We start from the raw sequence: 27,968 nt of genomic DNA on the forward strand, positions 1-27,968 counted from the left end.
CGTGCCCCGGGGACGCGCACCCCCTCCTTCGCGCGCGACCCGGGGATAGCCAGCGCCGCGCGCCGGCGCGCACACCGCAGACAGAGCTTTACTATCTCGCTCCCCCTCGCGCCTCCCTCTTCGCTGGGCATTCAAACAGCTTTCCGACATCACCAGCCAAGGATTTTTTCCCCTTCTCCTTAGTCGCCGTCCCTCCATCAGTACCTGCGGGGGGGAGGAGGAGGAGGGAGGAAAGCGGAAAGAGGAAAAAGCATAAGCTTGAGCCTTCCGATCCGACCACGAATACTCCTGTAATAAACCCACCGCCCCAACAAATCTGCCTTAGCTGCCGCTGCCACCGCCAGTCACTTCTCGTCTCAGCGCTTTCTTTGCTTCTTGGCTAATCGGTTTGTTGGGGGATATTTGGTAAAACAAATCCTCGCTCTTAAGCCATTTGCATTTTTTGTTTGTTTCCTTAGAGTCTCTCTTCTGGGGGCTCGCCCCCCACCCCCCACTGGAGATTGGATTCAGTTGGCTACGGTGTTAGGCTCTGGGGTCCTGGGGGCTTTTTCCCCCACCACCCCCTCTTTCATTTTTCCCCCCATCTTTTGCTTCTCCTATGTATGCATTAAAAAAAAAAATAAATAAATCCTGATTTTTGAAGCTGAGCCGGGGAAAATGGGCAACGGTGATTGGGACCGAAGGGGAGTCTCTCCGTCACTGTTGCTGGGACGCGTGCCTGTGCTGGTGTCTTAGAGCAAGAGCCTCCCTGAGCTTTCGGAGTGGAAGGTAAGGAAGGGGGTCCAGGGGTCACCTTCTCTCTGCCAGGGGTCGCCACAGAGGAGCTTTCGGATAGGTGTTTGTAAAGGGAGGACAAGGAAAGGAAAAGCTGTTGCTGGCAGGTGGAGGGGCTAGAAGCAAATCCGACTGTCTGCATTTACTTAAACGCCGCAGTTGAAAAGTTAGGGAAGTCTGGTTTTCAAGAGATGTGCTGGTCGGAAGAAATAGCAGACCTGGAATATCTGACAGTTGTGTGTGATTGGGATAATTGGGGGGGGGGGTGGTAAAAGGAAGTTAAGGGTAGGCAGTGGGTCTCCTATTGGGGAAAAAATTCAGTGGAGTGATGGCGCCGTCTATGTTCGACTAAACTAAAGTGTCACCCAGAAAATCAGTTTTGAGAATAGCTAAACTAAACGCCGGTTTGCTTCTCAGCAGGAGAGAGATAAATAAATAAATAAATAAATGACTGAATACAACATTCTGGAGATCTCGGTTGCCAGCCCTTAGACGCCCCCACCTCATTCTCTCTCTCTCTCTCTCTCTTTTTTTTTTGTTTCTTTTTTTTCCTTAAAGAGGGAAATACAGTTTGAACTGGCTCTGCAGTGGGGTGATTGGGGGGGGGGGTGACAGAGTTCAATGATTCATTTTTGATTTTTAGAACAACACTCCTACACCAAAGCTTAATGACAAAAATTTAAGAGCATTGTATTGAGGGAGCTCTCTTGAGCAGGTGCGAAAGTGAAATCTGACATATTTCCTCACTCTTTCAAACCGTTTCTTGATGAGCACGGCAATGCAGACATACACTGTCAAATAAAAGGAAGCAAAAGTACCGGATTTCATTAGGGAAGGAAAGACGACCTCTTTTTGAGTTACCGGTTATAAAATGAAGCCCCTTTTCATGGATGGAATTCCTAATTTAGACACTTATTGTCACATTGGCTCTCAACGCCTACACTCTATCCTGAAGAACACTGCGCAGACCTGCATTGCCTGCAAAGTGCTACAGCAAAAAAAGGAGGAAATTACTCCCAGAATTTCTTACAACTTTCCCTATTTTTTAACCTTTGGCTTTTTCTCTGAAGAAAAAAAATGCATTGTTTATTTAGCTACATGCTTGAAACATAGAACATTATTTTTCACAGTCCCAGCAGTTGTGATGTTATTTTACACTGCTCTTATATGGAGCTTTAGAGTTGGGGTGTTTTTGCCCATATCAAGACTTACAGTTGAATTATGATCTGGAAACTGCAGGTCTGTCTTCAGGGACTTTGGTCACTGGATTTTGTGTGTATGCGTTGGTGTATGTTATGCAATGGGAAGGAAGAGGGCTTTATTTTTTGGTTCAGAGAAGACTCAGGCAAAGACATGAAAACTCTTAACTATCTATATGTCTGTATGTCTGTCTCTGTTTACAGAACAGTGGAAGAGACTGCAGCCTAAAGACTTTTAGAATTAACTTGGCATCACTTTTCTCAGCTCAAAGACTAAACAAAAAGAGCAGTGTCATATATTCTAAGAAATAACTTCTTAAAGGTTAAAGCTGAAAAAAATTCAAGTTATTTTTGGATAACAACTTACAGAGGTAAATATAACCAAGGATTACTTTATTATGCAAGATCAGGGCTTAAAAAAAAAAAAGGAAAGAAGAGCTTTGGAGTTGTTCAAAAGGGAGCAATTTGATAATTGAAATTGAAATCTGCTAGAGAAGAAAATGTAAATGTTTTTAATCTACCATATGTAAATCTTAAATGATAGTAGGTTAACTCCAGATAGCATATTCCTAATTGGGGAAAAAAATGAAAAGACTGATGCTAGCTCAATTACTGTAGATCTGGGATTTTTCACTGACATCGCCTTTGGATACAGACACTAATACAGTGATCTACTTTATGTATCCCAAGAGGGCATGTCACATTGAGATGACTGCCTTAAATCCCGGTTTTCAATGGTGATGCCAAACAACAAGTCTTCCCTAAGTATCACCCTTTATGTCTTTCCTAGACGAGCATTTTAAAATTCGATTATCCATACAAGTGCCTGTGTTTTTACACAGGAATTCCCACCAGTTCACATGGTGGTCCTGCAAAGAAAAGTAGTGGCATCTGGGAGATGATGTTTCATCTATAACAAATTGTCATTTGTGCTTTCAAAATAGTAGCTATCATTTATCCTAATTACTTTTCACATTTAAGAGGGGAAAAAAAGAAACGTGATGACAGCTGTTCCCAGATTATCAGATTAGATTTTGTATGATGATGTTTACTGCAGGCAGAGGACTCAGGAGAGAAGAGGTTGTATAGGTTGCTTAAAAAATATTTCAAAAATTAACATTTAGGCTATGGTACTGAAGGAGAACCTATTTTCCTCTTTGATTGGAATCGTAATGCACTTGGAGGAAATCCTGGTAGCTAAACTAGAGCATTTCTATTAATAATCTATTAAATATTATTTTAAAATTGTATGTAGAGAATTTGGTCTTTACGAATGTCCACGTGAGGGCGCTGTTCACACAGCAACAGATAATTTTCCGGCGTTATAAAATAAAAATTACCTGCCTTTCTTTTAAAAGGGTTTTTTTTTTTTCCCCCTACTGAAATCTTGAAAACAGCTGGCTATAATTTTGGAAGGAGTTTCGTTTTTCAATGCACTAGACTCCTACTTGCGTTTTACTTTCATTGCCATTTTTACAGGCCAAATGACATAGGATGAAGGCTGTTCGTAACCTGCTGATTTATATATTTTCCACCTATCTCCTGGTTATGTTTGGATTTAATGCTGCCCAAGACTTCTGGTGTTCAACTTTGGTGAAGGGAGTCATTTATGGATCGTATTCTGTAAGTGAAATGTTTCCCAAAAACTTTACAAACTGCACCTGGACGCTGGAAAATCCAGATCCAACCAAATATAGCATTTACCTGAAATTTTCCAAAAAGGATCTTAGCTGCTCTAACTTTTCTCTCCTGGCTTATCAGTTTGATCATTTCTCCCATGAAAAAATAAAGGATCTTTTAAGAAAGAATCATTCTATAATGCAACTCTGCAATTCCAAGAATGCTTTCGTTTTTCTACAATATGACAAAAATTTTATTCAAATTCGTCGAGTATTTCCTACCGATTTCCCAGGATTACAGAAAAAGGGGGAAGAAGATCAGAAATCTTTCTTTGAGTTTTTGGTATTGAACAAGGTGAGCCCAAGCCAGTTTGGTTGCCATGTATTATGCACTTGGTTGGAGAGCTGCTTAAAATCAGAAAATGGGAGAACAGAATCATGTGGGATCATGTATACAAAATGCACCTGCCCTCAGCATCTGGGAGAGTGGGGGATCGACGACCAGTCACTGGTTTTGTTAAATAATGTGGTGTTACCCTTGAATGAGCAGACTGAAGGCTGCCTGACCCAAGAGCTGCAAACCACCCAGGTCTGCAATCTTACCAGGGAGGCCAAGCGACCACCCAAAGAAGGTAAGTGCTGAGTGCTGAGGGGCTTCTGGATCAGGGGAGGTGGGAGGGGGAGCAGAGGTTAAAATGTGATGCTTCCACACAGGAGCCTGATCATTGCTCGTTTACTGTCATTTTGGATTTGTTTGATATGTGCTGTTTCCTGATGAGAGTCTTTTAGACTAGGACGTTTCAAGATTTGAGAAAAGGGCAATAGAATAGGACAACTCTCAGCAACATGACCAGGAAGGGAGGGTGAAATGTTCGAGAAAATATGCAAAAACGTGGAGCTAGTTTGTTCTGGAAATTGGTGAGGCTGGAGAGGAAACTTCAGCAGCTCTAGCCGCTGCTGCTAGGGAGGACCAGTACTCACAGCTGACACCTGTAAAATGGATATGTAGAGGTCTGCTTTCAGCTGCATTCCATAAAAAGTCCACTTTCTCATTCCTTTCCTCTCTGTCCCACTCTCTCATCTACCACCCTTCCCCAGGTTTGGACTACTTGGGGCAACACAACTAAAAGGTGACATAAACTCAACAGCAAGTCTGTTTGACCAAATGACTTAGTGACTCAGGAAGAAAGGGTGCCCTCTTCCCCACTCTCCTGGGGTATTATTGAAGCAGCTTTGCATAATCAGTCCCACCTGTTCCCTCTCTCATGGGTCAAGAGCACCTAACTAGAAGCGCATGCTCTCATCTCCAGGCAGTGAAGTCTCATGCTAGCCGGGAGGCTAGGGTGAAATTAAAACATGCTGATCCTGTGACAACTGATGCCCCTCTTGCATGGTCTCTGCTCTCATGTTCTTGGTCCCTTGTGCTTGGTCTCATGTTGATGAACACAAGGAGAGTGAGAGCTTGTCAGAGATGAGCTAGATAGAAAAACAATGCAACGGAAATGCAGAGGAAGAGAAAGTACAGGGATGATTTATAGCTTTCACTCAGTCTCCAGTGAGGGAGCTACCAGAGGATGTTAGATTGTAGATTATGTTTAATAATGTAAGGAAGCTAGTATATTTTGGGAAAATGACTTTCCTGTTTGGAAGGTTAATGGATGTGTTCCTTTCATTTGAAGACATAGCCCATCCATATTCGTTCTTGCTCCTCAACCCTGCAACCAGAGAGTGTGTTGATTTTTTATGCAGGAAATGTTTTCTGATCGCCACAAAGATCCCTGTCTGTGGAAAGGGACAGCCAAGCTCCAGTCCCTCTTTCCTTCCCCTCCCCCAACAGAAGTTGCCTTTGTGGCCAATGTAAAATTGACACGTTGTTGCAGAATTTTCTTTAAGGGGAGCCAAGGTTTTGTCGGGGGTGGGGGGAGGGAAAGACAGTCCAGCCTAACTAGCTAAATGCAGTTTCTCTGCTGAAATCAATTTGGAGGATGGGTTTATGGAAGTGCAATGGTAAAAAGGGAACGGATATGCTAGAAAATATTTGCAGTCTAATAGCAATGAGAAGGGATGCAAAACCTATAAGATTTCTACAGGTCAGTGTTTCACTAACAGCTGTGACTGAAGTAAACAAAGTGGTTTTAAATTACAGGAGTTCTTTTCTCTAGTAAAAATCCCAGAGAAGCACTTGCAACTGCAGGGATGGTATTTAACACCATTTAAAACTAATTAGTGTCCCCTAGAATAAGAAGCTACAGTATGCAGAGAAAATGTGATGTTACAAGCTGGCTAATAAGACAATTAACAACAGAAACTAGTCTTTGTTGGTTTTGTTTTATTGTGGTTTTCATAAAATTTAGAATATGTGTATCTTCCCATGGTTAAAATTTTGCCATTACATTAACTGCTGCTGACAGTGGAAAGTGAATACTTTTGGAACTCTTGGTGAATGGTAGCAACTGACCAAACTTAAGTTGTTGTGTCTACATTAAACATAACTTTTAAAGGTTTTGCTGGTCATGATTGTGAGATGTGGGTTAAAACAGGGCTATGAGCTAGAGAATTTGTGCTGGATACCCCTTTGTTTTATAAATGACTAAGGATAAGAGTGGTTTTAGACGTTAGCTTAGAAAGCAATGAATGTAAGTTACCTGTGGCTAAAAAGCTGGCAGAAGGGGAAAAGACACAGACAGAAGATTTTATTAAAAATAACATGTTATTAGAGTTGAATTAGGTAGTTTATATAATAGTGAAACAATATATGCTGTATCAGTAACACTGCACAGTCTATAGTTTCTGTGTTTTCAATTTGTGCTCTTCAATTGCTTAGGTATTCTGAGTCAGAAAGGTAAGGATAAGTTATTCCTGATGACATAATTGTTGCTCATGCATTTGTAAGTCGTTCTTATTATACATATACAGCACTTCTTGCCTCCTTCAGAGAAGACCTTTGGGGATTTGTTGCATTGTATGGGGAAAAAAAGAAAAAATCTATAGACTCTTAGTTAAATTTATGAAAGAACTATTTGATATGCTTTCAAATAGATTATCACTTCATGACACTAACAGGGCTTAAGGTTAATCATTACATGTAGTTGTTCTACTCCTTTATAATTTTATTCTAAAATGTCTTTATATGGTAACATATAGTCTCAGCTTTTCAAGTGAAGTTTTAACATTCTCCTTGTGATTTGTTAGTCATTAATTACTGTGTTGTTTTTTTTTTTGTAATAAATAGTTAACTCTCTTGGATATCACGAAGGGAACAAAATAAATATTATACTCCACATTTTTCTGCTTCCATTTTATTCACTGTAGTAAGTGAACAAATCACTGTAATAAGTCCTGACTCAAAAGCCTTGAGTAGAAATATTTTCCACTTTTATTATATCATAGAAGTGGCATAAATTTGACAAAAGAGATCTCATATGTTATAGCTGCAATTCCAGGTTGTCTTCTGAGATGCCGGTGGTAATGGCAGCTGTACTAAAAGCTGAATATTTTTAATGAGTCCAGTGCAATCACAAAATCATGGTTAATTAGTATTTGAAAAAATGTGCAGGCTCTCTGGGACTTAAAGATTGGATTTCTACTAAAATATTTTTCAGTAATGCATTCCTGTATTCAGGAATTTCATAACTAGAAAATAGCAAGAAGAAAACTATTACTATTTGTAGTGCAAAACACCAGCAAGCACAACACATCTTAAATACATTATAAAACCAAATTATTCAACTGATACTTCATTAAAGTATTCAATTTTAGCATATTCTTATTTAAGTCATATTTGACATATTGATGATGGCCTGTGATTATGGAACTTTGTTCTTCCCTCATTTTTATATGAAATTTGAAAGGCAAGAAAATCAACAAAATGATGCCTTTTACAAATAATCGTGCCTTATTTTAGACAGTTATTTAAAAAAACTACCCACAAATAGTGGGTAACTATTTGTGGAAGTTCAAAATAACATCACTATTTACCTGGCTCTTGGTTGTAAACCTGGAGGGAGAGACTGACATTTTTCTTGAAGTCTCTACTTCATGTTATAGGAGTTTTACCGAAGATGAATTTGAGCTATATAACTAAAATATAAAAGATGATATGAAATCTAATTTCTTATTACTTTAATATCAATAATTAAGACAAGTTGGGTGGAAAAATTCTGTACCAGGATATCTAAATTCCATAATAATGGAATTATTAATGGAACCTTTGTTTCCTACTTCCATCAATGGCACTACTTACATGAAGGGAAATAGGAATCCCTACATGGAGTCCAGGAAATCTGCACACACACACATTCATTTGTCTTTCTACTCTGCCTCTCCTAGCCGTGGTAGTCTACTGTCCAGAGAAAGTTTGACTATGTGGCTGTATAAGATTCACTCCTGCTTGTTTGTGATTTGCATGTTTAGGCACATATTTGTTACCTAGAGCAATTTGTGATCAGTTTGTGTTCTCATATCTTACCACCGTTGTTGTTCTTATCCTACTTTTTAAGTTACCTCTCACCTTCCTGTTTACCCACTTTTAATCTTATTCCCTTTATAATGACAACAGTGATCCCATACATTATGGTCAAAGGATAGAAAGATAGACTGACTATTACTCTGGAGGAGACAGTTTGCCCTGTCCCTTGGCTGGACCCCAGGGCTCTTTGCATATGCTGTACTTCTGCTCTAGCATTTTTGTACTGCAGTGTTTTCCAGTAATTCCATCTCCTTTCACTGGACTTGGAGGTTCAGATCATAACAACTGACTCTTCATATTTGCCCTGTATAGTTTAAACAAAGTTCTAATAAATACTGGTTTAGTAAATGTTAAATGAAGAAACACATCACCGATAGGAATGATAGCAATAAATCAGTTTCAATCAAAAGATTTAAAATACATCGTTTTGGGCCCTCCCTGGTGGCGCAGCGGGTTAAAGCACCGCATTGAGAATCTAAAGCCGCTTCTGATGAGTTCGATTCCCGCCTGCCCCGGAGGTGACCACATGGTGTGGCAGACCTCTCCTGACCCGCCCACTGCTCCCCTCAGCAGTGTACTTCATCCATCTACCTGTTCTGTTCCCGCTCTGTCTCTGGTGAAGCCTCTCACCGCCCCTGAGCCTCTGGCCTATACCCTGGTTCTGTATGCACAAATAAATAAATCTTTAAAAAAAAAAAAAAAAAAAAACATCGTTTTGGAGAAGCAACCGCCTTTCACTTTTCCGTGAATTTGGCTGCCATGAATATTTCCAGTTCCATTTCTATATTATTTATACCAGATCTAATCTCGCAGAATTATCTAATACCATCTTTAAAAGAATAAGAATGCAGTCATTGAAAAATATTATTAACATATACTTTTAAGATATTAAGTACAAACATCACTTTCTACACATGTTATCTAGAAAAGAAGGTGAAAAGAAAAGCTACTAATTCTCTGTTAATGCTTCTCGACCTTTTGGCTAAGATCAAGTGTAATTCTTTCTGTTAACTGTCTTCGTTTTTCTTTTCTGCCTCTAGCTTTATATCTACAGTAATGATACTTCCCAAACCCTCCCTTCTGCAATCTGAAGACAAATATGTGCAATCTCTTTCCAAGAAAGAGGAAGATTATTTGCATGTCAGTTGTTGTGCTTTTGTGATTTACCCTTGGTATGAGCTATTCGTATAGTAATAGTGGAATATTACTAAACTTGAAGGCTTCAGTCTAGTAAAATATAAAGTTTACTTTTCTTATTTTAGAAGTTGGTTAAATAATTAAGGAAATAGCTCATATAATGCAGTATTTAATGAAATAAAACTGTAGACAATATATTAAAATCTAAGAGAATGAAAATTGGTGTACCCTTTTGGCTTGCCCATAATAGCACAGGTGTACCATTAATTGACACATGTGCCAAGATGTATGTTTCAGAGGATTTTTATGATGGCTATTGACAAATTTATTTCATGTTACTTTGTTTCAAAAATTGAGATGTAAACTACACAGAATCAGCTTCATGCATTCATTTACTTATTACTTCTCCTAACAGAGGCAATTTGTTTGTTAAACTGATTTTTTGAGATAGTTTCTTCCGTAAAATAGGAATCAGCTTGGTATGTATTACCTATAACAGTTATCTGGTGTTTGTATCACAAATCACTTTTAATTCAAAAATAAACTTTTATTACTTTTCAGATACCATGGGTTTTAGGAGAGCTGAGTTTGAATTGGCTTTTCCATATCATAACTGTGTTATTCTGTACAATTACTTTCACTTCTGTGATTAGTTGAGTAGTACTTATTTCTCATGGTTCTGGATAATAATATGAAATAATAATTATAATAACAGGAAATGACATCAAGTATATAAAATATAATAAAACTAGTGGCTTTGAATATTCTAATTTCTATCAGCCCTGTGGAAATTTCTTCTCCATTCAGTGAACTCATAAGTGAGAGAAATATTCAGTTTTTCAGACTCTCAGTTCATTGAAATGAAAGATCTGTTTTGGGGCAAGACATATTTGGACACTTAGAATGAGTCAGCAACTACCACCACGGCATCTTTGACTGGTGGCTGAGCTTGATTCCTTAATAAATTAAAATAATTCCTACTACAACAGAATGTTGTGTTAAATGAGATTGTACATGTAAAACAGTAGACTGTTCAAGTTCTCCTAGGGCTTCAATCCAGTTTTTGAAGCATCTTTGTCTTATCTCTTGGATAAAGTGATAGAGAATTGACAGAGAATAATGAAGTGTTTTAAAAGTTGTTTAGGAATTTAGAGCACTTAAGGATGGATGATTAAGTCTCCTGAATGTATGCCTAATTTGTATTGGATAAGAAAAGTTAGAAGCTACCTTTGCTCTTTGTGTTGATGGAGGCATGACTAATACATCCCATAGATCAAGGGAGTGGAGGGTGAGTCATGTTGGGGCTGGGAAGCTGTCCTTTAGATGTCATTGCTGATAGTCTGCAGAGCCATTGAAGTTAAATAATTTTCAAGTATTTTACTCTCTGTAGCATTATGCACGTTTCAGTTCATGTTTTTTTTTTTTTTTTTTTTTTTTTTTAAGATTTATTTATTTGTGCATACAGAACTGGGGTACAGGCCAGAAGCTGAGGGGCGGTGAGAGGCTTCACCAGAGACAGAGCGGGGAGCAGAACAGTCAGATCGACGAAGTACACTGCTGAGGGGAGCAGCGGGCGGGTCAGGAGAGGTCTGCCACGCCATGTGGTCACCTCCGGGGCAGGCGGGATCGAACTCATGCGGAAGTGGCTTTTAGCTTCTCAGTGCTGCGCTTTAACCCGCTGCGCCACCAAGGAGGGCCTCAGTTCATGTTTTGAGATCTGCTTGAAAAGGAATTGTCTTGAAATATTAGTACATATTTAACCATTTGGGAAAAGTGGTTTTTAAAAGATTTTCACTGAATTATGATCAGTCATTATAGACTTATGAGCTCCAATATTCCCCCCAAAGGCTTACATAGTCATATATTGAAAAGAAAACACAAAATTTTGTTAGGACGCTTATCAATATTCCAATATTTCCTTAAAGCGAAAGTACCATTTATACAAATCCATAGATGCTAAGTGTTCCACATTTAAATTTCCAATTATCAGATTTTGCTTTCTTGCAGAGAATAGCCTAATTATATTAAATGTTAAAGGTTCATACGTAATGTATTTTTAGTTTGCACAGAAAGTGCAATAACTAAAAAATTCACAGTAAATAGGCAAGAATATATCTGTTTATCTCAATACTAATCGAGTAAATAGGAGTCAACTCTGAAGTGTGACTTTTTGGCCCATGTGCATTTTCCCCATAACCGACCCCCTATTACACATTTATTGTGCTTGCAACATGTTCTAAAATAGAAATGTAAAATGGATATACATTTCTACGATGTAAATGAAATAATTTACCTTCTTATCTAATTCTTGATATTCTCAAATTATTTTTTCTTGATAAATTTATTTGGGGATTAAGAGTTTGAGAAAATAGAATAAGAATGTGCATGGGAAAGTCATAACACTTTATGACACAATATTTACAACACAACTTTGGCATTTGGGACAAAATAGAAAGAACTACAAGTGTGAAAGTGACCACAGAAGTCTACATTGAGAAAATTATCATTTAGCAATAAATAGGTTGAGGTGATAGAAATGTCACAGAGATATTTGCTTTCTTGAGTTGGTTATACTGGATAAGTAGTATAGAGTGTTCATTTTATGACACTTCTTGTGGGTTTTCCCTAAAGGTAATTTAAAAGGAAAAAAGTCTTTAAAAAATAATTCCATTATTTGTATGTCTAAAGAGTAATAATTATTTGCTAAGTACATTTAAAAGAGAAATTCATCTGTATACGAAAACAAAAGAGAATCAATAAGCCTTTTATAAATTAAACTAGTATAATAAAATATAGCATTGACAAAATGGTTTCCAGTTTGTAAAGCTATATCACAGATACTGTTTTATTTGGTGCAATAATGGTATGAGACATTTGCTAATGTTTCAAATACATGTGACAGTGTGGAATACCTTAAAGATTGTGGCCTACCTTTCTTTCAGAATTTTAATATAGATTGTTTCAAATGAAAATTAGAGAATTTCAGGGGTATGTTTTTATTTATATATATTTTTTTTATTTTGTTTCTAGACCTCAAACATGTAAATCACAAACTACCAAAGTAATAGATTGTAGGCTTATCTAGTCAAATCTTGATTAATGAAACCCCAACCTCAAGTATGTAATGGGGAAATCACTTCTCCTGGACATGAGTCTTCTTGAAATTTACTTTCAGCACCATTTCTACAAATTAAAAGAGGCACAGTCATTTGATCTTTGGGAGATCAAACTATTTTTAAAGCTTACTTGATAGACAAACAGGATAATAAACAGAGCAGAAGTGATAGAGGATGTCCTGTTCTACTGTTAAATACAGACTGATCTCTACAAATGAAAGTTTTCTTTTTTTTTAAATTTTTTGTTCCATTTGAAATATATTGCTTAAATAAAAGTGTAGTAGATCTCAAAAAACTATTGATTTTCAGTCTAAGTTAAATTTAACAACAGTGTATTTCAAGTTCAGAGACCATTTAGATTTGATTACTAAAATGAGTCAGCAAAATCTATCTTGGATTTTCATTTCATTAAAATTTTCTAGGGGGATTTGTATATTGAAGAAATAGCATGTCTTACATTTTTTAATCATCTTATGGAACATCGAGATATATTTTCTGTGCTACGAGAGCAGGGTGTCTCTAGCCCTCTCCCTCTGTTGAAAGGCCCAACTCTGTCAGCTGGGTTACCCTTGGAACTTCTGACAACCTGTAGGCCTGTAGGTTGCAATGGCACCCCTCTCTTTCTAACCCTGAGGACTGTTTTATCTTTCTTTGCTTTCTCCAAGCACTATTCACGCCCTACTCTCTTCCCAAGTTACTTTAATGAAGGACACAACCTTTTCCTTCTTATTGGAACTCTGAATAATACAGAGTATTTTGTTTGGGTAGTGAAGTGGTTTCTGATTATTTAAGAAGTTGTTCCAAAACCAGTGTTCTAAATTTTGACTTCCCTTTTTGTGCACTATAGCTCTCATACAGTAATTAATACTTTTGCAGATTGTCATATATGTATGTGTATATATATATATATATATATAAGTAGATAAGTAGAGTTAGTGAAAGTTAAGTTAAAATCATTATTTTCAAAGCTCTGTTGAAATGGTAATTTTTGGTACTTAAAGGTATGATAAAGTTTTGTATACATAGGTTGATCCTTGAAGGACAATTTAAATATTATATAATGTTACTTAAGTATAAAATGATATAATGTGCATGCATTCTTAAATATAATAATCTTTTTTTTTTCTTCAGAGTTGATGTGACCTTAGATCATTAAACTCTCCTAGATTTCCAGAGAGATTGTTTATAAATTGATAATTAGAAATAAATTTTAAGGCTCCCATGTGAAATAAGGTTTCCTGATATTTTTAGCTTTAAATTTCTATCATTACAATAATGCAAATAGAAGCTGAAAATAGAATTTAAATTGCCAATCCAAGTTTCATTTTGCCTGTTGATTTCATTATTCATTTCAAGACAAAACAAATTATTTTTTCCCAGCTTCATTTCAATAAAAAAAGCAGGAAAATTAATTTTGTACTTATAGTTTCTTAAAGGAAATTGGGTAATGAAGTAACTTCAGTTTTTTTTTTTTTTTTTTTTTTTTAATTTCTGTATGTTTCCTTTCATATACAGGGAGGCCCCTCCATGCCCAAAGTCAGTTTTTGTTTTTTTTTTTTTTGAGTAGAGCTTTGTGGTTTTTAAGAATAGGTAATACATAGCAAATATTTACTATATACTTGCTGTTTATAGAAATATTTATTTCTATGTTTGCTACTCATAATAATTGTAATTTGGAAGAGAGGGCACGTCAGGAAGACAAAATTTGTTTACATGAACTTTCCATATAAATCTGGCAGACTTTCAGAGATCTGTTCTTGCCCTGTAGACTGAGATATTTCAGTTTATTTTGGCTTCCCAGGGAGGTCAGTTTCTTTTACAGATATGCCAGCCTGTGGTTAGCTTTCTCTCCCGGTGAGTTTTATAACTTAGAGGGGAAACAGTATATGTTCTATAATGGTGCCTGAGAAATTAACCAGGCACAGTGGCCTTTTATTTTTCAATTGGTTTCACTTTGAAAAATGAGGTAAGTAGCTGTGGAACACCATTGTTCCATTTGCACAGATTAGAACATTTTAGTATCTTAATATGCAAATTTAAGGGAAAAATCCTTGACTTTCTGTTTAGTGATTTCTGTGGAATTTTCTGATGATCAACTGTTGGTGTTTAAAGGGCATATGTGAATTCAGGGCATGATGAATATCTTGTGTGCTTGCTTCTGGCCTCTGCATCCCGTGACCACAGAAACCACAGAAATGGAACAATGGGAGTTTGAAAGCAGAATAGAAGTTGATCCTTTAAATTGTAGGACCTGATTAAATAGATAAGTAAATGTAGAATGTGAACCAATACATATTTCCTTAGCATTGGAAGCTTTTTCTAAATAAAAACTAATAAATAAATGAGAATTTTAAGAAATATAACTGCTTTGCTTGAAGTGGGCAGGAGGCTCAGAGTCCTGCTAATCATTTTCTTTTTTTTCGATGTTGGTCTCAGAGCAACTCTATTTGAAAAACCACTGGGAACTATTAATCTTAGAATCTCCAGATGAAGCCAAATAGGAGAAATTAGTGTCTGAAATATTCTTCTGAGAAACTGTACTTTCAGTTTTATGATAAAGAACATATAAGAACTGTCATGTTGTTTTTACTGCATTTTCATAGAACAAAATTCATAATTTGCCTGGGAACCTGTGTCCACTTGTCTGCACTCAGTTTTTTTCCTAGAATGGTGCCTTCCAGTCCAACTTAATAATTATGTTTGCCTGAGTCCAGCTCCCACCATTCTCCAAGCCCATTCCCCGCGCTGTCATACTCAGCTATCTTTGATGACACCTGACATTTGATGTCCCCTAGACATTCTGTCACTTCTTTCTGTAGGCATTGCTGTTTTCTCCTAGGCATTAGGAGCATAAGCCTTGCTTTGCAAAGACCCTAGTGTAACAAAACCATGCGCTTAAACTAGAGGTGAGATCCTTTTTCTTCTCCATTCTGTGCATCACACTTACTGAGACCTGCTCATTCCCCTTCTCTAGAATCTATACCATAAAAACTTCCTTCAGTGTCTCTGAGGTCACATTAACATGAGGCCACATGTGGGAGCACAGGATGAGCCCAATCCACCAAGCTTCCTTTCTAATACGGATTCCAAGCTTCTAGGTTCTCAACAACCCTGCAAATATGCTTAATCCAATCATGCCTCTGCTCACATTCTGGTATACGTAGAGACATATAAATATTATTTTATAATTCTTTTAGATCTTTAACTGGTAAATATTCAGAGCTCTAATTTAAAAAAATTTGTATAAATTTGTGTCTCTTTTTTTTTTTTTACTTCAGTGGTATTCATTCCGACTATTATCTCATTAATCTCCAAGTAGTTCAGTTGCAAACTGTCAGACCTCTTGGAATCTACTTATTATTAGAGCAATGAAAATTATTTTGAATTACTTTGATTGCTCATACATAATGAATATCCACAACTGGAGAGTTTATTAAAAAGAACAATAAACTTGTTAGTGTTGACATTCCATAGACATGAGTGCATAATTTGAGGTGCATTAATGCTCTGTACTTCAGCCTTCTATCATCCTGGGCACAAGTAGGAATTCTGTTCCTGACCCATTTGGATAGGTAATGAATTAGCTTTTCTGGTCAATGAATTGTAAACGAAAATGACTTTACTCACTTCTAAGCCAGATCATTTCATAGCTTACGACCTTGTAGGTCTCTATCTCTGGGAGGGAAAACTGCATTTTTTAAAGAGAAAGAGTTCCTGTATCAGCTTGAGTCCTTCTATGCTTAAAATGAGAGGAGTCCCCTGACTCCACACTCTTGGAATCTGTGGTGGTGAGGCTTGAATAAGGAAAAACTGTTTCTGTTGACAGACAGCAAGGTGTCTGTATTCATCTTTGTTAGTGCAGCCTAATCTGGCTATTCTGATAGAATACTACTAAGAAGTAGTTGTGACTGGTGGTGATTTAGGATGATGAGGCATTCTGGCAATGTGTTCACTAATTCAGCTGCAATAATGTGGTGGCTATGTTTTATGATTTGGAGAGGAAGGGAACTCACCACATACTGCACAGTCCTCTGTGGTAGCTGTAATTGAAGTTGTTGCCAGCAATACTCTGGAAACTGTATCAGGTATTGATGTTATTATTTTAGCTAATAAAGTTAGTACCAAAATTAGTGTTTTCATTGTATATTTGAATGACAAGGAGCCATTGTTTCAAAATTTATTCAGGGAGTTATACAGGGTTTTCTGTGTTTTGAAAACTATCCAGATTAGAAAGACTTGTGGACTTTTGCTAAGCCAGGAATTTCACAGAACTAAGTGGAAAACATTTATTTCATCATAGTAGTTCATGCAGACAAGGAAAGAGTTTTCTTCTTCCCTGTCCTTTTATTCTTCCTTCATTTCTTTTTCTTAACCTCCATTGTCCCCTTCCTCTCATTCTCTGTTCCTCCTGGTTTTCTTTACTTAATTTTTCCCTGAATGCATAGACTGTGATTTATACATGTTGAATCAATATTGCAATAATGTTGTTGCAATAATGTACTGAGAATCTTTTATCAATATAGGTGTAGGTGCTTTCTGTAAACCAGTATTTCCCTGGTAGTTCATGGGTGCTTGTAATTACTCAGTAAATACTGGTTCATTAACCTTAACAATTTTTTTGTGAGGTTAATTATTCCTACATAATTAACCTCCCCTTTGAGTAGGTGGGCTTTTGTCACATTGGTATTCTAACCTCCCATGAGAGGCGTGAGAGAAGAAAGTAGGCTGCTATGAACTTCAAAGAAGCCTGTGTGAGTTATTCTGGGTGGGGTTGACAGCTCCCCACTACAGCTGTTTTGTGGAGGGGGAGGGGCTGCTTGTGCTCCACTGGACAGCACCACTTATTATTTACATGGTTTTCCAATTGTCAAGAAGTTTAAATTATGATATGATTATTAATTATAAGAGATATATTTCAGGTTCCAAAGAGGGATAGAAGCCATTGAGCTATTGAGAATTTGAAACAAGTAAAAACAAACACTTTTTGGTTTATTTTTCTTGTATTTGGTTTTGAAGAAAAAACAAGGTGAAATAATTGTCAGAAAGTTAACTTCCACGTGTTTATATTTTATTCGTGGAACACACATGTTATGTTCTGTGACCTTGAGAATATCACATACTTTTACACCTTAATTTGTTTATCAGTGAAGAAATGGCAATTTTAGGGTGTATTATTCCAGTTGAGAGATTGAATGAGGTAATCAGTATAAAATACAATAATTCCTGGGCTGTGTAGGAGAGGCTCAATAAATGTTAACTTTTCATTAATTCTGGAATCCTTTACTCCATTAGATTTCTTTAATGCAACAAATACAATTTTGATTCATAATAAAAGGTAATCAATTTATTTAATTGACCTCAGGGAAATTAAAATACCTCCTGGATTATTTATAGTCTATAGAAGTGACCTGAATTTTTAATCCTTGACTCCCTCTAAATAATCATGTATCTGAGAAAAAGACTGGGTTAAGAAGCCTTATTATACTGTTCTCCTTTACTTCTCATTTCAAAAATGAACCATTCTGTTCACAGCATCATCATTATTTCCTCTTATCACAAAATAGTCAATGACACAGATTGTTTGACAAAGGGTAATAGAAATAATTTTCTCTTGAAGACCTGGATCTAATTAAAAACAATGCCGATTGTATTATGGCCTCCTGAATAATGTTATGTTCTGGGTATTTTCCTGAAAATATTTATGTCTCTTTTAGCTAGTCCTTTCTCCATAATATTATAATTTAAATAGAATCACATTTTATGGGTTAAGGAAGTTAATATTTGTGTTTCCATTTCTTAGGGTTGGTATGCATGTTAAAATAAAGCAAACTATCCTTTTCATTTTGGTCTGCAATGAATCCCCTTTTCCTTCCCAGTAAAAAGAGATCTAAAAAAAAATACCTTACTTGCTGCTTGCTTTTAAACATTTATTCCAAGGCTTAATGTAAGAAAATATCAATAAAATATAAATCCATGTTATATTTTCAAGAGATTGTGGTTTTTTACTTTTAACTTTATAAAACATTTTTTTTCTGCTACAACCAATAAGAGAACTAGCAATATGATATTAGATTTTTAACACTCTGTCATCCTTTATATTGACAAGAGCAGTAGAATTTGAAGACTACACAACTGTATTCTAGATGAGATTTTGTTACTACTGTATGAGTAACTTCAGGTGAATCACATCACCTCTCAGACAAAGCTTCAGTTCATCCAGTTTAGTACTACAAATGGTCTTCTGAACTGTAAGAGTGTGTGCCACTCAAAGCTGAACTATGCATGCAAGCCATTGAGAAGATGGGAAATGGCACCCAGAAACAGTTTTTATTATTGTCAGCATTAACTTGTACATTTGACTAATTTTATAGATTTAGTACATTGGCATGTACTGATTTATACACACACACACACACACATATAATAGTAGATTTGTCTCTAAGGAGTATAATTTAGATAATTATGACATTGATTTAAAGTGGGTAGATCTTCATAAATTCATGGAATCTTTTTGTATCAGTCTTGAAAAGACTACAGATTGAAACCTGTCCTCCCCTACATGTCACAGTTAGAAATATTTCAGAGGACAAATGTAACCTAGCTGCCAGCCTTGCAATTGTTCTGATGGGATTACTCATAAAATGAGTAGATAAATAAAATGCATGCAGGTTATGTTCTACTTAAGCAATTAATCAAATTGTAATGAGTTTGGCAAACCTAATTGATGGTAAACACTTTTTTTTCTTTGAATGAGTATAGCTACAATACTATATTCAGATTTCACTATATTCTGGTGGTAAAATTATATTCATATTTTTAAAAACAATATAATTCAGATTATATCTGCCCAAGTGTTCATTTTGACTTACTATAGCTTGCTATAACTGCAATGTACAAATTCGCTTCATGTCTGTTAACTGGATGTAAGTAGGGATTGGCTACTAATATAGCCTATTAATAGAAATTTACCATGTATGGGCCCTCCCTAGTGGCACAGTGGGTTAAAGCACAGCACTGCTAGCTAGCTGCAGCTGCTTCAGTGTGCGTTTGATCCCCAGCCCCAGAGGTAACCCACATGGCATGGCAGACCTCTCCTGTCTCACCTGCTGCTCCCCTCAGCAGTGTACTTTGTCGATCTGCCTGTTTTCCCCATTCTGTCACTGGTGAAGCCTCTCACCTCCCCTGCACCTCTGGCTTGTATCCCAGTTCTGTATGTATAAATAAATAAATCTTAAAAAAAAAAAAAATTACCATGTATGGTGAATAGTTAAGAGGAGAATCCAAAGGGCCAAGGGAATCAAAGAGATTACCCAACCTATAATTTTATTTATGTCTTCTTAATTATTGCCTACTTATGTAGTAACTTTATAAACACATAAAAATTAATAACTTATTTGTGTAAGTTTGTTTTTGAGTTTGCTCATTTAATCCTCATCAAAGCCCTGTGAGCTGTTACTGTTACCCCAAATTGCAGATGAAGAATCTGAGACATAGGATAAGGATTTGCCCAGTTTCAACCTGAATGGGAAGAGTTGAAATTGAATCTTCTTAATTCTTACTACCACTCTTTAAAGATAAACATCATCTAGTATATTTTAATAATTCAAACAGTAGATAGCTGATGCAATCTTTTGTAGCTATGTTTTAAAATGACATTTTATTTTAAACCTTCAGTGTTATGCTCCTTCATATATGGCTAGTAGCCTCTAATCTTACAATGCTCCTTCTAACTCTTAGACTTTTCCAAGCCATAGCCTGCTATGGATTCTCACTAGTAAAGGAACTTTCTTTTTTAACAGTTCATTTCTCAAAGACCTCTCTGATCTCATCTTTCCCAGGGAATATCGAAGTGATTAAAAACAGGAATATTGATTTGGATCTGCTTTGAAGTATATAATCCCTATGACATAGTTTTTAACTCATAAATACAGATTTTCTGAATTTTTATTAGAAATTAATGTAAACATGTATGTTTAGATAGAAAGATAATCTACTTTTAATATTTTTAAATAAAATTGTGAATTTCTTTGGTTGCAAGAGTATAAATGGTAATGACTGTGGCTTAATTACCTTGAACTTCACTTAGCACCATATTAACACAATGAGGTGCTTAATCTTTTCTATAATTATGATTGTAGAAGATCAAAATAAAATTAGAATTACAATGATCTTTTCTTGTATAAGTTAATAATTTTAAGCTGGTAAGATGCCATTCGTATAAGACAAAAAATAGTTTTAGTTAGATTAAGCATCTTTAATATTAACAGGATATTTTAAAAAAGAAACAGGTGAAAAGTTCATTCCCTAGCTCAGGGACTATTTTATTTAATATTTGTCTTTAAATTAATTTTAATAAATTCTTTTTAAATTCCCAACTTTTGTTTTTCTGGGCACTGAAATTGAATATTATCCTATTTAGAAAGGAGAATAAACCCTAATATTTCCTGAATAAAAATCTTTGTGGAATTTTCTTAATGTACTAGCACCGAAAATTAAGCTGATTCCAACTCTTCTTTTTGAATGATAGTGATTCAGTGTTGGGGGGGGGGGGGATGTAAGAACTTCTTGAGAGGAAGTAATCAAAACAAAATTAGTTTTCTTCATGAAAAGAACAGCTTTTCCATTTAGTCTAAGTAGAGGAATCCAGAGGCTTTATGTAGGTCAGTGTTAGTCATCAAACAAACAAAAAGAGGAAAAGATAACTGAATCAGAAATATGTGGAAAATTCATGCACATCAGATGATTTAAGATTTTATTTCCCTTTTTCATTTTTTTTCAATTTTTAAATTTATATGTGCTAGGAAAATATTCCCCAATAAGTAAATCTTATTATTAAGCAATTAATTTCTTACACTGTTGATTTTTGAATAGTGTTTGGTTTCGCCCTTCAGCTGTACTCCGTGTTGTTTACCCACCACATAGCTCTGTGAACCATCACCAGGTCCCTGTACTCTTCCCTCCCCTGTACCTCCTCTTCCCCTGCTATATGCCTCAGACCTATGGTCACATTAAGAGTTTTTTCTTTTTTCTGATCCATGGTTTCTCTGTATCCTGCATATAAACAAAAATGATTGAATATGTTCCCATAAGTAAATTTTTGATTTGTTACTCATTGACCTTTACAGTACATTTGTATAACAAGGCAAATTTAAAGTTCATCCTGAATAGTTCAATTTTCTATACTTCATTTTAAAAGGTATTGTATTTAATTACTCTAAAATTCTTACATCATTGTATTTTTGTACCACGGCTTTATATGTATGATGAAAAATATGTTAGTATTTACATAATTTAACAGATTAAGAAGAAAAATTTAGAAAAACATTCTAAGGCAGTTTACTTGTTTTGAACATCTGGTTAACAGCTGGAGTAATGAAAGTTAACACAGCAGTAATGCCGATCCCCTATGCACACACACACACAAGGAAGGATTAACTACTATTAATTCTTGCTTTCTTTTGCTATAGGGATGCATTTAAAAAAGGAAAAGAAGATTTGAGAATTCTTAACTGTAAATTTCAACTGAAATTTACATGTAAAATGTGAATAACTGATTAAAATCAGATTTCAACTTCATTAATATAAATGAAAAAAAGAAAGCTAAGTCTTGACAGTTGGTACAGTTAGGATAGAATCTCTTGAAGTTCAGATAAGCATATTTTAGGCAACAAAAACCATTACAGTAATAGCTAATATCATATTTAGCCAAATCTTACTTTTGAGTTGATTAGTAGAAGACAAAAAAAACACATGAGCTGTTTAATATATTTGTTAGACTGGAACAAAATATGGTATATATAATAAGTATATGAATCTATTTTCTGTATTATTTTTTCTGTCTTCATTCTATATAATAGATAACTTCACAAGACTACTAGATAAAAATGTTAAGTGAGCTTGCATACTCAATTGTAGTTTTTTAATTTAATTTTAAAAGTAAATAATCCTTATGCTTTCATCGAAGTTGGTGTAGTGAATTGTCCTTTCAGCTTACTCAAAGTTGCTCAAATTAGTATCTTTACCTTTTAAAATTTTCATATTTCTATCTAAACTTCTGGAAATATTTTTGAAATTCTTCTAAAGAGAACCATAATGTATTGCTTTTAAAATGGTTTACCTCTAGCTAAAACCTCATTGACTCAGAAATATATATTATTTTATCTTTATAATTTCATGTTTAAGCTCTTATCAAGGAATGCATTGAATTTTACCATGTGCTTCTTTTCTTCAGAAAAAAAGTTATCATACCTTGACAATGAATGGTCATATATGGCATACACATTTTTTTAATGCAATAAATTGAATAGATGACTGAAAGAAAATCATGGTTCTTGGTGTTTCTTAGCCTTAGATCACTTTTCAAAAATAAAATAAGGTGATGTTGGTATATAACTAACTCATAAAAATGTAATATTGGCATATATTTGTGGAATCTCAGAGTGACCTGTACGGGAGTTCAATGTTTTCTGATACAAAATCTTGGTCTGTTGTTGCATTATCCAAGAAGTGTGTCTAGGCATGATATTACATGAACTAGTAATAACTAATATAGGTATTTATTGCTATATTATGTTTTGTCCTTGATAAATAAGGAGTATATTCAAATTGAAAAGTATATTTAAATTTTTAAATCTATGGATGGTTGAAAGAGATCTGTATGGCCCATGACCATTATGATTTTAATTGGACTTTGTAACTATTGGAAAGATATAAGTGGGTGAAGGAAATAGTTTGAATGGAGTTTACATGAGGGAATGTTTATGGGCTGTTCTTAGGTATATAGAGAATGGGATGTTAGAGTTATGGGCACAGATCAGATATTTCTTTACTTAGGTGAGGTACCTTGGATTTTAACCTGAGAACAAGAAGGAGCTTTAGAAGGAATTTGATTATGAACACAGTGGGGAGATACTGTCATGAAGAAGCAAAAGTTGAGTGAAGTTTCAGTTCACAGAATTTAACTATTTGGGGGAAAGATCGAGGGAATCAGACTCTTGAAGGGACTAATAGAGGGCCTCTGCATTAAATACAAAGATGATGTGACTGAAACAGTAGTAATTTAAAAGCAATGATAAAAAGCAGTGGATCAGTTTGAAATATTTAAAATGGTTGAGATGGTTTGTTTTTCAAATGAAGTACCGGAGGGAAGAAAATATCTGAATTTTGATGATTGTGGCATTGGTATTATGAATTTGCAAGGAGGATCTAGTTCAAATTAATTCAAGTCGTGTTCAAAAATGATGAGTCTGAAGTTTTGGCAGATTCGTAAATTGGCAACATATTGTAGAAAAGCAGATTTTCATATTGCTCTGTCATTTACTGGCTATGGCACTTGCCACATAAAGAATTAACTACACTTAAGTATCTTGGAATAGTTCTTTTCATGAATTAATACTGAATAATTTGGGAGTAAGTAAAAAATTGTTGAATTAGATAGTGATTTTCAGAGGAAAATGTATTATGTGAGAAAAACAACAACAATCTCAGAGAATTGAGGTGAAGGTCACAGAAAAGCGCAAGAGTTGTCAAGTGGGGAGAAGGAAAAAAAAAAGGGAGCCTTTAGTTTAAATAAAGAATTTGTAAAAAATATTTATGCATACAGAACTGGGGTACAGACCAGAAGTGCAGGGGCAGTGAAAGGGTTCACCAGTGACAAAGTGGGGAGCAGAACAGGCAGATTGACAAAGTAGACTGCTGAGGGGAGCAGCAGGCAGGTCAGGAGAGGTTTGCCACACCATGTGGATCACCTCCAGGGCTGGGGATTGAACTCATGTTGAAGTGGTTTCAGCTTCTTAGTGCTGTGCTTTAACCCGCTGAACCACCATGGAGGGTCCTAAGCAAAGAATTTTTATTAAGATTTAAATGCTGTGGTCATAGGGTCATTTACCATGCATTTTAGAAGTTGTATTTTTTCCCAGACATTGTACAATCTAATATTTAATATCAAAATAGTGCTATACAAGGCAAAATGAGAACCAAGATTAGTCAAAAATATAAGGCTATACCATTTCTCTATGTTTTAAAGGCTTTTACTTAGGGGTCATTGAGTTAAGGATAAAGGCTTTCTTCTAGTTTTTCAGATACAGAAATAACAAATTTGTAATTTTTAAATAATGTGAGAATATATATTCCACCATTATAGAGTGCTCATATCACAATGTGGTTATATAAAAATACTAATTTTAGTTTTGTTAAAATATCAATTACTTATAACTATTAATGTTATCATGAGGGATTCTTGAAAACAGTGCTTTGCTTTTGTGAACTGGCTGTTTTACAAGTTAACTATAAAATCACTATTCTAGACCTATTCACTATTATTAGGAGAAAAAGAAAATAGAAAAAAAAATCTACGATTTGATGATGGGTATTATTTATATCATGAAAAGGTTTTTAGAAGTTTCTTTTCAGTTATAATGTGTTCTTGCTTGTCAGATAATTCATTTCATTATATCCATTTCATCAGCTTTCAACATCCTAGATGAAATAACAAAAATTAAAATAGTTAGCGAAAAGAAACATTTTTAAATTATCGGTTAATTGCAATTCATTTTTTTCTGAAGTTTTATACATTAAAAAGACTACTTAGATTTTAAGAAAGAATTTTGATGACATTTTGTAAACAACACATTATAGTTTGTGTCCATTATGTACTTAGTTATTCTGTCAGTTCTATTTTGAAAAGCTATTATAAGTATTCCTTCTTTGAGAATCAAAATTGTTTTCTTCTCAGAGTATTAAAAATATAAGGCACTTAAAATGTGCATATCACATCTTACCTGTTTAGCTACATGAATCATATTATAGCATTTGAAAAATTATGTGTACTTGCAATCATTTGTGTGCCTTCTAAGTTGCCTGTGTTTATGAAAATCTGCCATTAGTATCTGTATGTTTTCTGCCCATAGACGGCAGTGCATAGTAGAAATTTTGAGTTATTCTGAAAGAAGCATACACCTTTAAAAAATACTGGATTTAGCGTCTCCATGGTGATACAAGGGGTTGGAACACAGCACTTGAAGCTATCAGCAGCCACAGCAGCATGGGTTCGATCCCTAGTCAGGGAGCTGACACACATGGCACAGCAGATGTCTCCTGTCTCACTGCTGCTTCCCTCAACAGGTTGTTTCAGTAGATCTGCCTGTTTTGCTTCCCACTCTGTCTTTGGTGAACCCTCTCACACACCCTGCATCTCTGACCTACACCTCAGGTCTTGCATGCATAAATAAATAAATCATTAAAAATACAAGATTTGAAATTTAAAATTTTGCTTCATATTTTGGAAGCCATCAATTTGAAAATGGAAATAATTTGAAAATGGAACAGAAATAATTTGAAAATGGAAAAAAAATACCACAGATATTGATAAACAAATTGCCTTGATTGCATACATGGGTGGAGCTGGAAAAGATCATGCTTAGTGAAATAAGCCAGAAAGAAAAAGGGAAAATACTGGATGGCTTCACCCATAGCAGGAATATAATGGACCAAGACAGAAAATTAATAATAAAAATTAACTGTTATATACCAAAGACATTTTATGGAGGTGGAGTTGGGAATGGGATCAAGAACAGTGGGGGGAGGGAAATGAACTGGACTATGGTGATGGCACATGGGTGATTTGGTGATGGGAAGCCCACGAGGATTACAGCTAAGATGAAAATATGCACAAAATGTTGTAAGAATAAACTATTATATTATTCATTTAAAAAAAATTGCCTTGATTTCAATTTGCACTAAATAAGAGTTGAACACAGTATTTAGATTCCTACCATTTCTTCTTCATCTAGGAACTTCACTATTAAATATGTGAAGCCCAAAGATAATTCAAGTATCCTGGTACACTACAGGTTGTGTGATCTTTAGAGATATACTAACTATACATTTCAAGTAGCCTAACTAAACTATCTGCAGTGTGGCAATTTGCATGTAATTTAATTTTCTCTAAAAGCATAAGACTCAATGAGAACACCTCTCTGTCAGCAAAATTTGAACTTAGAAACTTCATTCATGGAATAAAAGGATTATTTTTAAATGGAACAAAATATGTTGAGTGATAGTTGTTACTTTGCTAATGATCAGTGTTCTCATTTGTCCTAATTTAATCTAGTGTGCTCTACATTTGTGAAATAGATAAGTTTCTTTATATTTTACATATACATCAAAACATAAAACTGATGAACATTCTCAAGAGCTACTTTTAGAGCAAAATGAAGTTGTATTTGATATTTAGGATAAAACATGTTCTCATTCTAATCTTTTCATACTGTCATGGCCCAAATGAAGAAATTGAGGATTTGAGGTTCAGTTTGAGGCTCAAGGACTCATAGTGGCAGAATGATCTGCCCTGGAGCATTCTGTCTCCAGATCTCAAACTTCCAAATATTTGCTAAAAAGGTCACAAGAAAGAGAGTATGGTTGCAGGTGAGTAAATTAGAACAGCTTCCATCCCTTTCTAGTTTTACAAAAATTCTTACTGTCTTTTTGCTGGTGAATAGTTGGGGGCGGGGATTCTATCTTTTTCTATCTCTCAGCTATTTGTGTTGAAATGCTTAGGGAAACTGATTGGACCCTTTAAGTGACAGGATTTTTCCCTTCCACCTTCAACAGATGACACCTGTAAGGTGTTTATCAGGTAAACTCTATACTGCATGAAAGGAGAGGAGTGAAGTGCTTCTTTATTAAATCTTCACACTTTACCATGTTTACTGGTAGGATTCTGTAACTGGTCTTTTGGGGTGTTATGGTAGTTTCACATCTCTGCTAAAAATCAAGAGTTAATCTTTTGCTTTAGATTTGTTGTGCCCATTTGGTTTCAATAATTGATAAGTTCAAGAAAAATGTTGATCTTCTGTTGCCTTTAGCTGAAGTCAAAAATATTTGCTTCAGAAGAACTTTTTATTATAAGTTGAATTTATAAAACTTTAGAATAAGTTGTATATCTCTTGGGGAGAAGAATAACAATAGGAATTGAACAGAACTATGTTAAAGTTTAATAAAGTTGACTAATATAAGCAAAATACTAACCAAAGTACCATATACCATAATAGTAACACAATAATGCTTGGATGTCATCATCATCATCACCATCATCACATGGTTAGGTTTTATTTTTGTGCTATTAACAAAAGCTTAGATTTCACTTTCAATTCTGAATTAATTCAAATTAATGACTCCATATTTTATTCTGAATGTAATACCAAGTGAGTTAACTCCACAAATTGATAAATTCAAAAAATTGATAGTTAATTTTAGATAAGAATAGCATTTTTTCTTGTAGTAATCTTCAATATAAGATACAGTGATGTTGATATACTTAATGTCACATATGTTGATACACATTAACATCACACAAGCATCAATATATTAATCCTATTTGTTGTATTCTCAATTATCTCAAGTTTATTTAACTTCAAATAATATACATGTTCTTAGGCTAAGTGTAGTGTTGTTAATTATTTTTCTGACTAACAGCTAGAAGATATTCATGTATCTTACTTAACCCTCACCTTGGACTCTTCTGTGTTTTTTGTTATTAAATACCTCATAGAAGAGTTCTAGAATTATAAACTAGCTAACCTGAATCTTCCTGGAAAAATGTTTTGATGTATCAGCATACTGTTTAAAATGTATTTTAATTTAATTCCTTTCAGTC

At 35.1% G+C, this 27,968-nt stretch overlaps 1 protein-coding gene across 3 annotated transcripts in view; it reads left to right on the forward strand.

The window, feature by feature from the left end:
* The first annotated feature begins 111 nt into the window (after positions 1 to 111).
* ADGRB3 (adhesion G protein-coupled receptor B3) overlaps positions 112 to 27,968 on the forward strand; it is a 650,534-nt gene continuing 622,677 nt past the window's right edge. For 2 of the 3 annotated variants that reach the window (XM_004673604.2, XM_012721768.1), the window contains exons 1-3: positions 112 to 768; positions 2,178 to 2,344; positions 3,453 to 4,224. In XM_004673604.2, coding sequence (XP_004673661.1) covers positions 3,468 to 4,224 — 757 coding nt within the window. In that variant the 5' untranslated portion in view covers positions 112 to 768; positions 2,178 to 2,344; positions 3,453 to 3,467. The remainder of the gene's footprint in view (positions 769 to 2,177; positions 2,345 to 3,452; positions 4,225 to 27,968) is intronic. The other variant, XM_004673605.2, reaches the window with a different exon arrangement.

This window comes from Condylura cristata, unplaced genomic scaffold (assembly GCF_000260355.1).
Source record: "Condylura cristata isolate star-nosed mole 26May11 unplaced genomic scaffold, ConCri1.0 scaffold00001, whole genome shotgun sequence".
In the NCBI taxonomy this organism is placed as follows: Eukaryota; Metazoa; Chordata; class Mammalia; order Eulipotyphla; family Talpidae; genus Condylura; species Condylura cristata.